Raw genomic sequence first — 14,711 nt, forward strand, 5'->3', positions numbered from 1 at the left:
GTGTAAATGCCCTTCGTGTAGTCATGGTTCTTCAGCCTGTCACAGATACTAAAGAGAAACGCAGAAACAGGAAATTACAGACTATTTTAAACAGCATGTTTCATTAAACTCACTTGCTGATGCACTTTATGGCAGGATGCGAGATTCAAGTGTTCATAACTTACATCTTTTCAAGTGCTTTTCCTAAGTGAATTCTCCCAGTTGAAATACGGCATGTACACAGGGCTGGAAACAATCTCTAAAGTAGTAACTGTTTCACCCTTGGTCATGTAGCTCTCACATCCAATGGAGTAGTGTCAGCCATGTGCAGATAATCTACCTCGCTTGCACACTAACTGTAGGGAAGCAATGGAGGCCTTGAGTAGTAACTTAAAAGATTCTAAATGCATTTTACGTTAAACCACAATCAAAACACAGCGATCTTAGGGGCGCCTGGGTGGCTCAGTCGTTAAGCGTCTGCCTTCGGCTCAGGTCATGATCCCAGGGTCCTGGGATCGAGCCCCGCATCGGGCTCCCTGCTCCGCGGGAAGCCTGCTTCTCCCTCCCCCACTCCCCCTGCTTGTGTTCCCTCTGTCGCTGTGTCTCTCTCTGTCAAATAAATAAATAAAATCTTTAAAAAAAAAAAACAAAAAAACACAGCGATCTTAAAATGAATTACTAGAAACCGCACGTTGTCTCACATCACTGAAATACTGATGCCATTCCTCTCTTCATGGACAGTTCTGCATCTCGTTTAAACCATCATTGTGCAGGGCCTGCTGCATCGTCTTTCTTGAAATGGCCTAGCAGAATTGGCAGGGATAACCTTAACTACGAATGAAATGGCTTCAAATTTAAGGGGCTGTCATAAAAATGGATTTGAACAACTAATTATTCTCAAAAACGTTTTCTGCTCACAACTCGTTTGAGGAATATAAAAGCCTAGCTGCACTGCATGGGAATCCTTATATCCTTGTCTGATGTTTATTGTGAAGTTGACATCTCTTAACGCCCATGTCTGCTGCAAGTTGTTCTCAGCTCTTCTCTAGATACACCGAAAGGAAGTCATTAAGTGGAGCTGTATAATAAAAGTTCATGATCGGAGGGGTGGGTAACCCTGCTTTGATGGCGTTAACTATGATCTCTGAAAATAAAGGTTCATTCACTTGCTTCTGCCCTTATTAAACAGAATGTTCTGAATTTCTTTTGTCTTAAAAGATCATGCCGAAGATGCTTTATCCTAGTGACTGGTCATCAGATAGTCACTTCCATCAGTTTTGAGTTTTTCTCCCTTCCACCCAAGTCCTGGCTGCTGTAATCCTGTCCTTGGGACCCCTTCAAGGTGAAGGACAGAGTAATAGGATTTTAAGAGTTGGAAGCATATGACGATGATATCTGTGCTCTTTTAAAGTGCCTCTGCCAAACAATCTTCTACAATCACCACTTTCAGAGAGGAAGGGCCAGAGGCAAAGGTTAATGATTTGGTTAACGAGGTGCACCTAGATGCCTCAGGGAGTAGCAATTAAAGGCATTCTTGGGGGAACTGGGCCATTTTCTTAAATGAAGATTTCCCCTCATTTAACTTTTAAAAGTCTGGAATCTGCCCTATCAGGTTCTCCTTAAAGCAAAGCACAGCAATGAGAAAAGGTGCCACTTCCAGGAGTGTGGGGTGGAGTGTCTTGGCTTTACCAGTCTCTGAGACAGAACTATAGAACCCATAGCAATGGTTTGCAAACACCACCAGATGAGGTTGTGTAAATGCCCTTGATGGTTAGTAGATTATTATCTGTGCCTTGGCCACCTGGAAAAATCAAACTGAGTATCTTCTGAATAGAAATGGTGATACAGGCCCCTAAGGGGCCCTAATGATCATACCAACAAAGGGAACATTCTTATTTGGATGGATGTTTAGGGGTTTTTCAGGGAAGGGGGGGCATGTCTTTTGGTATGCTTAGAAATGTCTTAGAGACAAAAACTTGATGACTAAAACTAACAAATTTTAATGCTGCTGAATTCAAAGGCCCCTAATCGTCCAGCAGAGAAGCTCCAGTGGGTTCTGCTGAGCAGATGTCTGAGCCTGCAGCTCAGGTGAGTGCTATGGAAAATCACCAACTCTGTCATTTTACAGCTTTGGCCATCAAGAGGAACATGTCTGAGGGCGCCTGGGTGGCTCAGTTGGTTAAGCGACTGCCTTCGGCTCAGGTCATGATCCCGGAGTCCCGGGATCGAGTCCCACATTGGGCTCCCTGCTCGGCGGGGAGTCTGCTTCTCCCTCTAACCCTACCCCCTCTTGCGCTCTCTCTCTCACTCTCTCTCTCTCAAATAAATAAATAAAATCTTTAAAAAAAAAAAAAAAAGAGGAACATGTCTGATAATGCTGGGGGCTTCTAAAAAGCAAAAGGATGTCATTTCTTTCATATTTAAATCTCTAGGATGTATTACATTCATAATAAGGATGTTACATTTGACAATTAAGCTCCCAACTAGCTTTCTCCCTTTATCAAATAAAATATTAGCCTCTAAGAAGAACCTTAATACAGAGTTGTATGGAATACCACCAGTAATAATCTACAGCTATTTCGACTGCTAGACATATGGGTCATCTTTTTGACAATGTGACATTTCATAAGGCAATCAGCAGGATTCATTCAGTATTTATGGTATGCTATTTTTTTGTCAGAAACTTTGCAAAAATAAAAATCTTTAGATTCTTTAAGATAAAACCTTCTTGATAACCAACCACATCACTTATTAACATTGGTCTCTTAATCCACAGAAATCTAAATTCACAAAGTAGGACTCTTCTAAAACACCGGTCAGGCTGACCTCTTAAAGTAGTCTTTCATTTTGAAAACTCCCGTGTGGCCACTACCCACACTAAGACATTTTGAGTTTTTTTAAAGGAGAAACAGCAACAGAAAAGAGAAACATTGCCGATGATCATTAAAATAAGAAAATCTGAATGAATTTTGATCATTTTAATAAATATATATCAAGAAAACCTCACTTTATTACAACACATTCATATACAAGCATCTATCATCTAAGTTTTCAACATCAAATGTTTATCAAATATTGAAAATAAAGGACAAAACATTACTAGACTATTTAGCCATAACACAAGAACATGTTTTAAAAATTGGTCCTTGTGGACATTGTCCAAATGATGATCCTACTCATACACTGTATGAATGAGACCTATATTTAATATTAATAGCAATAATAAAAAAGCTTTATCTTGGAGAAACTGGGAAGACTTACTTCCTCCGTTTGGCATTTGGTTCCTGTGAAGTATTGTTTAAGGAGGCCCAAGTTCAATTAGCAACCTTGGAAACTGGAATACAGTTTAGCAGGAGGAGTTGGCTGGAGTAGGACGACGGACGGTCAGAGGGGCACTCTGAACACTCTTGCAAATGTACAAATTAAAGAAATCATTGAGAAAACTGTTGACCAAATACATGGTAGCTATTGCCAACTGGGTCCCATTTCTCCAAAATAACTTTCCAAAAACTAAAGTCTTTACATTCTTTAAGATAAAACCTTATTGATCACCACATCATTTATTAACATTGTGCTTCTTAATCAACAGCAAAAGTCATATATAAAAAACCACATGCTTTTATAATCTAAACGAGTGAAATGATGCAAAACAGATTAAAGTATAACGCATGCCACTGGTTCATGAACTTCATTGGACAAGAAAACAAAACAAAACAAAACAACCCAAAACCCAAAAAACCCAAACCCCAGCAACAGACCCGTTGCCATAGAAAAGCTCAAGCAGCTTAGTGCTGGTTTCTAACAGCTCCATTGTTTCCCCCATCCCTTTCTAAAAATGCCAAATCCAAAAGCAATTGGGCATCAAAAACAAAGGAAGAATAGAGATGTTGAATCAAAAGTTGAACACAATAGTTTCGAAGTTAACGGTTTCCAAACAATATTGATCCACCCTGTGTATTTTTTTTTCCTGTTTGTTAAATCCCTGCTGTAACTCTGATTTATCCTTAATTTTCACATTGGCAAAAATTAAGATAAAGTAAGGCACCAAAAATCGCCCTGTGTAACACCTCTCTAACTGCCTAATCACGCATCGCAGGCAAGCCAGGAACTCGCAGGGATTACCCTTCTACACATATTGTTGATTGCCGCACCTAGACAGGTGTTTCATTATGTTACATCCCATTTTCATCTGTCATGCAAGACTGTTAAAGACAAGTCCTTAACGGCATGGTGAAGCCACTTCATCTAGCTCCCTGTCTTCAGTCTTTTACTCAGAAAAAAATACTGTATCATATAGAAGAAGCAGACATCCTTTGCTGGTTATGTTGGTTTGCTGACCAAATAACTACCTAATTAAATTGGCAAACACGTTGCCATTTCTTAGCTAGTGACAGGCTCCTTGGGGGCACTGAAAAGATCACAAGGGCACATTGTCCCCCAGTCTAATCTACTGACCTTTTCGGTGAGAAAACTAAGGTATACTTTGAAGCATTTAAGTCAACTGTTTTCTCGGTAACGTCACCACATTTCTAAGTAGCTTGCTGAGATCTACTATACAGATGTTTTATGCAATCTGCTCTCCAGGCATTAAAACGACACGGCGTGTTCATGGCATAATTTCATCAGTTGTACAAAACTATAAAATCCATTCAAAATAAAATTTATGAGAGCTAATTGATCATGCTGTGCATGCTTCAGAGGCTCGATGAAGAGATGGCTCATAGTTTACTCCCTTTGCCACAGCACGCTTTGTTACTTGATGAAGGCTCCTTTTTCCTTAGGGACTTTTTCCAAGACTCACTCACATTGCTTTTGTCATTATATCCAGTCTCAAAATAATCATAAAATTGGCCTTTGCCCTCAAAAGCAAGGTCATTTCCCACAGGTTCATGGCTTAGGGGGCCACCATCCCTGTTGGTGTCATTATTTGCCTTCTCATCACTTAATGTGGCCTTTTCCTGAACACCTAGTGACCTGACATGAGTGACAAAGATTTCACTGGCAGGTCCCTGGCCATCACCCTTGTAAACAGGTGCACTGCCTACATCGAAATCCGCCTGGTGGGAACAGCTCGGTAAAGGCAGAGGGGGAGAGGAAGAGGAAGACGAGGGGGAGGGGGGGACAGTGCTGGAGGCACTTCCGACACTAGCATGGACAGAAAGGGGCAGATTTAGGTAGTGACCACCACATTCTTGGTAAAAGCAGCAGGCATGAAACTTGTCACACTCCTCTTTGGCCATCCGCGGTCGCTTCCGATAAGGACAGTCTTGAGCCATAAACCACTCTTGGGCAGAGGTGCCATTGAAAGAGCAGGCAGGAAAGCACCAGTTATTCTGCATGATAATCTCACCATGGATCCGTTTCATCAAATTGTTGATAAGGACAGATCTTCGGAGGTACACTTCAGGATCATCGATAAACTTTAGCTTTTCTAATGACATATACAGGATGTGGGCTCGTTCCTCAAAAATCGAGATGGTCTAAAAGTCAAAAAAGGAAGAGAAAACTTAGAGGACATGGGCGGTGTAAACATGCCATTCCCAGTATATTGCTTTCGGGGCAGTCTCTGGAGCTGGGCCTGCTGGGGTCCTGTTTCTCCCAGGTTCATTTAGGGATGCTGGCCCCCATGTTGCTCACGTCCTCCCCCCACCTTCCCACCTCGATGGTGTGGTCAAGCACCTGGGAATCCCATCCCAGTGCAGACCTCAGCAGGGACAAGTCAGGTTGTTTGAGATTTCAATGGCCCAGTGAGGGAGATGCCGAAACACACAACACTCATCTACCCTGCTAGAATTCAGGGGAGCAGCTTCTCCGGAGGGCAGAGAGGTAGTAACAACGGGCACAAGGAGGGGTTCTCAGTGGCTGTTTATATTGTTTCTCGATCTGGATGCTAGTTACATGGATATGTTCACTCTGTGAAATCCATCAAGCTGTACTCTTAGGATACTTGTGCTTTTATGTATGTGTATACAAGCCCATGCACGCACACACACAGACACACACACACTCATGTATTATACATCAGTTAAGTGTCCTTTGAAAGATGTCAAAATGCAGGTCATAATAAGTCTACTTCAAACCCTGGCCAGGAGCATGACACCTATGTTCAGTACTGTCCCTCTGGCTTTCACACTCCCAATTATCCTTACTTGATCGAGGGACAACAATAATTGAGGCTCAGCCCCTGAAAGGATCAGTCCGTGGAAGGGCCCAGGCAGAAGGAGAGATGCAGGGAGGAAATGAGAAGACTCACTTCTGAGCAGTGTGATACTATCACTGGGTGATGACTGGTACAAATCCAGTAGCCACTGGGAACCAGCTACAACCATAACACAGAAATGAAAGAGGAAATAAGCTGCTGTGTCCTGGTGGCCAGCTTTTCCAGGTCATAAAAAAAAAAAAAAGCCACCTGGTAGCATGACCTGAGGAACTGCGAACGAAGCCAGCCCAGGTTAACCAAAGGCAGGAACCATACGTTCAGAGAAAAGCCCAGCACCTGCCAACGCATGCTGACGTCTTTATGAGCAAGGTCAAGGCAACACCTGAAGGACAAGCATGTGGGGTGGTGAGGAGAGGGGGTAAGAAGAGACACAGAGGAAGATGAATCGAAAAATTAAAAACCCTCTCCGCATCTCAGACAACTATGGTCTGGGTTATACCCTCCCTGATTAAATCTGTAGATAGTTTTTAAAGGAAGAGAACCGTAAGGAAAAATAAGTGGTATCTGAAAAGCTTAGGTGGCCAGTTTCTTATTTCTAGGCACTTCCTGGATCCCAGTATTTTCTTCTTAGGCATGCAAAAGAGTTAGCTGTGGCCTTTTCTAGGGAATGAATTACATACTTTAACAAACTAAACCTATGTAATGAGTGTGCAATGAAGTGCGTGTTTCTACGTGCACGCACACATTCAAGGGATAGTGAGTCCACCTCTAAGAGGTCAAGAGAAGCCCCGGGGAACCGCTCCCAGGTGGGCACACACAGAAGGGGCTTTGGCCATGGGACCTACAGTGTGGGCAATGGGGAGATGTCAGGAAAGAACAGTGCGTTTCTGCACACACGTGAAAACATGGACTGCTCACAATCACTAACGCAACTTGGGAACAGTCAAGGCGTTTGTAAAAAAGATGTTCCTTGGATTATATAATTTTGTTATTTCTGGGTAGAGGAGCTCCTGCTGGCTCTTTCTTCGACTACTTGTGAAAAGAACAGAGGACCCAAAAAAGTGACAACGATTAATATGGCTCTGCTGAGAAGTGGCTCCTTTTCATTGCTTGGGTGGAACAATTTAATTTCTGGAAATGGATCAAGCAACTGTTACTAAGTATCTTAAACTCTTAATAAGAATAATGACTATTAAAAAAACATACTTTATGGCTACAGCTGCTGAGCGGTGGGTGAAAATCCTCTTCTTCCACATACTTCCTCTTAAAGTATGTGATCTTGGATGTTGTTATAGGATTTGAAATTCCCCTGTAATGTGATCCTGTGGTAATAAATCAGACACGACAAATGACATGTGGTTTGCCAGAGGTTCTCCAAACAAAATACTTTCCTTTAATTTCCTTATAGAAGATAGCTTGGCTACGTATTTGTCTGTACATGTGGTGATTAAAAATAAACATTTGTCTTAATATTTCCGATCATACAGAATTCTGTGACCCAAGCTAGGTAAGGATTTCTAGGTAATCATAAAGGAAAATGACCTACGTCAGCATTTACAAAATGCTCAGAATCTTAATTTTATGTACAAACAGCAAAATTCAAAGGGGAGGATAGTATTTATTCAAATTGTTTAATTAACTCCATGATAATAGGACACCACTGCTCAAATGTATACATCTTTAACCGTAAGCACGAATAACCAAATAACTTTAAAATGTTATTGGCTGTAGATAAGGAAGCAAATGACTATCTGCACACTGGAGTTATAATATTCTTTCTTTCAAAATATGAAATTCAAAAAAATTTTAACTTAAAATTTGGGCTAACCAAAGTCTTTTTTTCTCTCTCAAAAATGTAACATGTCAACCATGAATCAAGGTAGGGTCCAATTTTGAGAGAACAGAGCTTTTAATCCCAAATGAACTTCAGGGAGTACTTAGTTTATAGTTTAGGTTTTTTTTCTTTTTTCTTTTTAAAGTAGTAAGCACACAAAAATCCAAGGAACTTACCTTAGAATATAAGAATAAAAAATCAGGAAGAACATACTTCTGTATTTAAAAAAATTTCCCCCTGAATACGAAAGCCAATTGTGTGCTTAATAAAAAAAGGAGACACATAGCTTCTGGCCCAAAGTGCAGATTCCTTTATGTCTCAGGGGATAAAGATTTCATTGTCAAAAGCTCACCAGGGCTTGTGTAGCTCTGAGAGAACTGTGTAGTTCCATAGGGTGAAAAACCAAAACCCAAACTCAGGGTTTCAAAATCTGGTTTGGTTCTTTTAAAAATATAGGGGGCACAACTTACACACGAAGTAGCAGCACGTGTAGACTCAGGTTTGAACGCAATTTAAGTATCACCTCTGATCCTCTCCCTGGAGCCCTGGGCTCACTTAGGAGAGAGGCACAGACAGCCTGGGAAGTCCCTGGAACAGCTCTCTCAGCTCAGAAGGGCGCCCCAGACACCACCGCCACCCACGAGTCTGGCTGCAGAGGGCAGCGGGGGAAGGTCAAGGGCAGTACCTGCCAGTGGGGGACCGGCTCCCCGGTCTCCCTGCAGAGAGGCCTGTGCTGGCCCAGGGGGGCTCGGGCCTCCGTAGCTGTCAGCCTCCCATAGTGTCTGGTACCCAGCAATTTCAGTAGCTCCTTCCGAGACAATGGGCTCGCAGAATCTATTCATGGACAGAACCAGAGTCATCTCTGACAGCCTCAGATCTAAAAAAAAAAAAAAAAAAGAAAAGAAAAGAAAAGAAAGAAAGAAAGAAAACAGCCCTAATCAAGAGTAAGCCAGGGGATGGCCTTGGCATTTTCATTCCTTTGCTTTGGGAAACTTTTACTTCTCGGTCCTCCCCTTCACCCTGAAACATTTTATTATTTTTTCAAAGAAAACCTCAGCAAACTCTCTTGCTGCTATTAGCTCAGCCTCTGTGTTCAGCAATCTGCATTTCATGGGCGGATCTTTAAAATCCCATTTCTTATTGTTCTCAGATTCCCCTCAGCCCTCTGTGAGACAGCTGCTTTGCCTCCTCAACACATTTTCCCCCTGACCTTCCTGCAGAAAATGGACCGCTAAGAGGCAAGTCCAAAACCCTTGCGCTTCCTTTCTATTAATAAGGCAAAAATCAATTTTCTAGTCAATCCCCCTGAGAGTCTCCTTTGATGAAATCCGCTAATCAATCAAAAGGAAAGGGTGGGGAGGCCGAAATCTCCCCGTAATCCCTACTGATGCTCTCGGGCGGGTTCGGGCTGGGCGGCTGCCCCCTCCTTCTCTCCTTTCCGCAGGGCCAGTTCCTCTACAACATTCTGGGGCTCCCTCCACTTTCTTCTCCCAAAACGAAGCAGACAGAGACACACTTGGTAGTTGTTTCCACCAGCCCTGATCGGCCTGAACTGGATCTGCCTCCAGTCAAAACACTGTAAGATGAAGACAGAAAATTGGCTCCGGTTTCAAGCCGGGAGTTGCAGCCCCACAGGAGCCAAGCACAACATCAACGGAGCAGGCAGAATATTAAACAGGAGCCAGGGCTTCAGGGCCAGAGGCAGCCGACAACTCTTTCCTCGGCAAGGCCCAGACACAAGGCAGGAACTTTCCAAGAGGCACCGCGCTGCGGCCCTCCTCTTCAGCCCCCACCTCTGCCTGGGGCCTGTGGGGAGACTGGGAGCCTCTCCGCTCCGTGATGCCCGCTGGGCTCCTGCACGGCTCACGTGGTGTGGGCCATTCCCCCCTGCCGCCCTGGGCGCAGGGGCTTCACTTGGTCCCAACTAAGGCTCAAGGCAGGGTCAAAGGTGAGTTCAAGGGGGAAGAGAGTTTTGATACTGGGGCAAAAAGACCGATGGGCCAGAGATCAGTGGTGACAACACAGAAGCTTTGGCGCCTTATTAATGGCCAGTTCCTTTTACAAGACCCGAACCTCCACTATCCCACTTTGCCATTTAAAGAACTGTCACAAAGAGTGATGTCAGGCCTGCTTTCTGAAGATTGATTGTCTTTCAAATATACGCTAAGGGTCTCGTTCATGCTTTCTTCTCCAAATTACACAGCTCCTAAGGTTTTGGGGAAAGGACGAATTCACCGCTGTCCAGCAGGAGAGTATAATTACCTAGGTGTTCTAACAAGGGTCCACTTCCAGGTACAAGAAGGAAAACCACCAGGGGAAGGGGAGATAGCTTCACTGAAGTGATGAAGTCCTTATGGCTAACAGAGCAGCTCTTCCAGGAATGACTCCATCCTTTATCCAGGCTTCTCCTTGAGATCCTAAATTCTGTCCCAACCTCACTGAACGATGAACAGGGGAAGTGTCCGTGTCAGTGGCCAGAATGAGGACCCAGCTGATCTGGGCTGCTAAACCACCTACCCCTTTTCTTTTTAAAATGCCCTCCAAAGAGGCAGCAGCCGAAGACTTACTGCAAGTAAAACCTTATTACAAAAAAAAAAAAAAAAAAAAAGAAGAGCGGTTCGATTATTCTCTAAAAGCAAACGGTGGGACATGCCATTTATTTTGCTCTTGACTCATCAAAAAATTTACACTACACTGATTTGATAAACTAAGCTATTCTATCACCCCTCAAACTCAGCATCCAAACAAGATATCAAGCCTCATGATAATTTATTCCCTGGGAGACTCTCATAAATGGTCTAATTTCTTAACCTATTATAAAAGACAGTTGTATCAGCGAGTGCTATTGCCAGGAGCACATGAATTATAGCTTTCTCTCAGTAGCCCTCTCTCACTGACTGCAACAGTATTTTCCACCTTGAAATTCACACTCACTTTTGTGCGGGATTCTGGGAATAAGACCCAAGCTTTTTGTCTATGTTGAACTTTTATGACATAAAACCAGAGGAGGTTGACAAATTCACGCCCCTTAAGAAAGTGAAGCATTTGTAGGCCCCCTAGAAGCAATTACCTTTGTTTAATAGGACATTATATGGGCCCGCGCTATTTTATGTTCCTAAGAGTTTGTTTCCATTTTAATGACTTATTGTTGTAGCTGTTTTGGTTGTTAAGGATTTCAGTGTTTCTATTTGTTAGTATTGATTCAAGCATATGAAATCCTATCAGGATGCATCCGAACTTGAAACACAGCATAGTCCTTTTATCTTGGCTCTTTCTTTCCATTATGACACCTGATTTCTCTAAGGTTTTCTTTTTTGAACTGGAAACTTTTACACACAAAATCCTAAACCGGAGAAGCTCAGTGCCACAAATGATATTTCTAAGTCTGAATAAAATATGAATGGCTTCAGATTATTTGGGAGCAAGGAGGAGATTTTGCAGTTGAGTCTTCCTGGCCTATTTAGAATTTATGCCGGGATGTTAACAAATTAAGAAGGCAAGTTCCACATGCATGAAGCATTGGGAGTGTGTGGTGCTATGCACCAATGTTTCACGTGACTCTTTATTTGTATTACATGTGCAGATCCAAACTGTCATTATTCTCTGTATGATGAGATTTACATTATAATTCTACTACCGAGTTCAGAAGTTTAAATCCACAAATTCATGCGCTGTTAATATCAGATATAACCACGAGGATGTACAATTACGGTAAAATTTGTTTTTTTAACATCAGAGGTGAGTGGATTCAAAAGAAGGCTGTTAAAAGTGTGTTTGGTCCATACATGGGTTTAAAAAGTAAAAAATAAGAAGGTCCTTAACCTCTTATCTCCAGGCTTCTGCATGTCTGTTCTGTCACCCAACTGATGTAGTGGCATGACTCCTCAAGCATTCCCAGAAGGCTGAGGGCTAAAATGTCATGCTTTTCCAGCAAATGTTCATCGTAAAGTTACCAGGCGTTGCTCTACAATTTGGTCTTTCCAGATGGGTTAGGCTTGTTCTTTCCTGAGAGCCATTCTAATGCTAATAGGAGTGGCTGGCCCACAGAACAGGCTAGCTAGATTCAGTGGCCCCTTGAATCTAACAGGGGCTCCAGGTCATTCTTTGCCCAGCCCTGCCCCCATCTCTCATTGGAAATTAGAGAATATTAAGAGCATTCTAGCAGTTAGAGATCGGATTCCCACACTGAAACGCCGAGAAGTAAAGCGCTGATATTGTCAAGGCACCTTTGGGGCTGCCCAGGTGGAATCAAGCCCCTGACCTCGACGTTGTGCTTAGCAAGATCCCAACAGCTCGTCCAGCTGCTGCTGCTGGTGGTGGTGGTGGTGATGGAAGGGGCTGAATGGGTGGAAGAAAATCCTTCGACCCTTCTAAATAGATGTCGCTTTTCTGCCAGTCCCGGCAGTACACCTGTCTACCCTGGGAAGTGCATTTCTCAGCTGTAGCTTCGAGAGGCCAGGAACTTTAGGTCAGGTCCTGGGGCTAGGAACGCGGGTGCTGGGCCTTAAGGAGAAGATGGGGTGTCCAGGTGTCCGAGCCCTGGCGCCAGGTCTCCCCATCCCAGGCCCAAGACTGGGGTGGTGAGGTTTGGAGAACCGACCCCCTGCAGGCACCGCGTCCGGGCTCCCGCATAGACACACCCCCAGGGGTCGGTGCCGCGGCCCCGGAGCCCCTTCCCGGGTAGCGAGCCGAGCCCTGCCGGCCGCAGGAGAAAGTAAACAACACCCCAAGTGTCTGGGAACAAAGGCAAGTTGTCTTTCCACGGTGCCGGAGCCGTGCGCCTCTCCTGAAGAATAAGAGCTATTATTACTCTTTCTTTCTTTTCTTCTTCTTCTTTTTTTTTTTTTAAAAAAAAAAAACAAGTTTCCTTCTAAGGGAAATAAACACCAAAGGTAGGATTCCAAGGAAATGACTCACGGCGGCTGGCAGGGCTCTGGCGAGGCTGGCCCGGGCCCCGCGCTCCAGCCCGCAGCAGATGCCTGCCCGGCCCTCCCTCCCTCGCCGGCCAAGCCCACTCGGAGCCCGCGGCTGCGGGAGCGCAGTGCGCGGCCGTGGGACCCGGGCGGAGGGGGACAGCGCCCGCACCGTCCGCGCCTCCTTGGGCCGGGGGGCCGCCTGCCCCCCGCCCCCCTCCCGCCTCCGCGGCCCCAGCCGGGCACTCCGGAAAGTTGCTAGGGCCCAGGAGGCGGGAGGGGAGGAAGGGAGGAGAGAGGCGGAGGCGTGGACCAGGCGGGCAGCAGCCGAGCCCGCCGGGGAGGTGAGCTGAGGATAGAGGAGCCGCCGCCGCCCGCAGCGCGCCTCGGCTGCCGGGGAGGAGAGTGCGGGGGCGGAGGTGGCGGAGGACAGAAGGTGTCAGCTCCTGCAGCTATTCCTTTTTCTCGCAGACGCGCGCTCCTGACATCCACAATCCCTCCCTCTCCACCTGCCCAGCGCCGCGGCGACCAGACCCCGGGGGCATCCCTCCTACTGACCCCCCGTCCCCTAGGGGAAGGGAGGGAGCGGCCGCCGAGGACCCTGGGGGGGCTCACCGGGCTGCCATCCCCACCCGCCCCCGGAGTCGGCTCGGTGCGCGCAGGCGGCAGCGGTTCCCGCCCCGGTAAAGGCCCCGCGGCGCACGCCAGCCCCGGGAAAAGCCCGCGCCACCCCGGCGCCCCGGTGGTTGTCCTGGCCCCCGCGCCGGCCGGTGCGCGTCCACTCGGCAGCCCCGGCGCGGGGAGGGCGCGCGGGAGGCCGCGGGGGTGCCAGTGGGCGCGCGCAAACGCCCGCGGGAACCGGCCCTCGCCCTCCACCCGCCCTGGCCTCGCCGCCCGCGCCCGGCCCGGCTCTTACCGCGGGGTCAGCCGGGAGGCGGCGGCCGGAGCGCTCGCGCTGCCGCTGGTCCGCTCTGGGCTCGGCGCCAGCCCGGCCGCCGGTGCACAGTGGCGCGGGGCCCGGCCCGGCGGCCCGGTCGGCGGTGGACGCTGGTGCGCGGCGGGCGAGGGTCCCGGCAGGTCCCGCCGCCGCGACTGGGGCGCCGCGCCGCCGTCGCTGCAGACGGTTATGGTAATGAGCGGCTCTGTCTAGCGAGGAGCGTGTGAAACCCGTCAATCCTGTTTGCCATTTCCCCGTGGATTTCCGAGGAGAGGTTCTGCAGGATGCCCCCAGGGTGAGAGAGGGAACATGACAAGCGCGCCCGCTCTCCCGCCCTCCCTCTGCTCCCGCCGCCGCCGCCGCTCCTCAGGCAGCACACGGGGCGCCTTCCCCTCACCCCCACCCCAGCCCGCCCCCTGCCTCCTTCCCTCCTTCCCGCCCTCCCTCCTCCCTCTCCTCCCCTCTCTCCCCTCCCTTCCCCTCCCGGTGCCCGGGGACACGCGGGCCCAGCTCCAGCCCGCAGCCCAGACCCCACGCGCTCCCCGGCTCCCGCCCTAGCCCTGGGGGCTCGGCTCCAGCCGGATAACGTATTCAGTCTGCAACCTTCTGAGATGTCTTCTTTTTTTTTATTTGGTTTAGTTCTGTTGTTGTTGTTGTGTGTGTGCGTGTGATTAAAAAAAAAAAAAAAAAATCTGTGCCTTTCCCACCCTTTGCAAAAGACTTTCTTCTCCTTTGCCACAGCAAACGGAGATGAGAAACAGATGTCTTTGCAGGACCAAGCAGTTATTCTCCCCTCGCCGCCCGCCCCCGCCCGTTCCCCTCCGGAGCTGCATATGTATAAAAAAGCAACATTGGTCCTACTGCAACTTGAATTGGCAACTCTTTCTG

The 14,711-nt window shown here is 46.9% G+C and overlaps 1 protein-coding gene across 2 annotated transcripts; it reads right to left on the bottom strand.

The window, feature by feature from the left end:
• Positions 1-2,942: 2,942 nt before the first annotated feature.
• On the bottom strand, positions 2,943-13,942 carry SERTAD4 (SERTA domain containing 4). 2 transcript variants are annotated; one of them, XM_036095701.2, is made up of 5 exons: positions 10,236-12,898; positions 9,359-9,549; positions 8,659-8,850; positions 7,346-7,461; positions 2,943-5,459 (listed from the first exon to the last, which is right to left on the bottom strand). In XM_036095701.2, the coding sequence occupies exons 3-5, from the start codon at positions 8,831-8,833 to the stop codon at positions 4,698-4,700; spliced, it is 1,053 nt and encodes a 350-aa protein (XP_035951594.1). In that variant the 5' UTR covers positions 8,834-8,850; positions 9,359-9,549; positions 10,236-12,898; the 3' UTR covers positions 2,943-4,697. The 2 variants fall into 2 exon arrangements, with proteins under 2 accessions (XP_035951594.1, XP_035951595.1); XM_036095702.2 differs by lacking the exons at positions 9,359-9,549; positions 10,236-12,898 and adding an exon at positions 13,803-13,942.
• Positions 13,943-14,711: the final 769 nt, after the last annotated feature.

The sequence above is a fragment of the Halichoerus grypus genome, chromosome 7 (assembly GCF_964656455.1).
Source record: "Halichoerus grypus chromosome 7, mHalGry1.hap1.1, whole genome shotgun sequence".
Classification (NCBI taxonomy): domain Eukaryota; kingdom Metazoa; phylum Chordata; class Mammalia; order Carnivora; family Phocidae; genus Halichoerus; species Halichoerus grypus.

Coding starts and splice junctions, on each gene's coding strand:
- SERTAD4 (XM_036095702.2), bottom strand. CDS start 8,833: ATGACTCTGGTTCTGTCCATGAATAGATTCTGCGAGCCCATTGTCTCG. Junction 7,462..8,658: donor AGCCGGTCCCCCACTGGCAG/GTACTGCCCTTG, acceptor TTATTACCACAG/GATCACATTACAGGGGAATT. Junction 5,460..7,345: donor TCAGCAGCTGTAGCCATAAA/GTATGTTTTTTT, acceptor TTTGACTTTTAG/ACCATCTCGATTTTTGAGGA.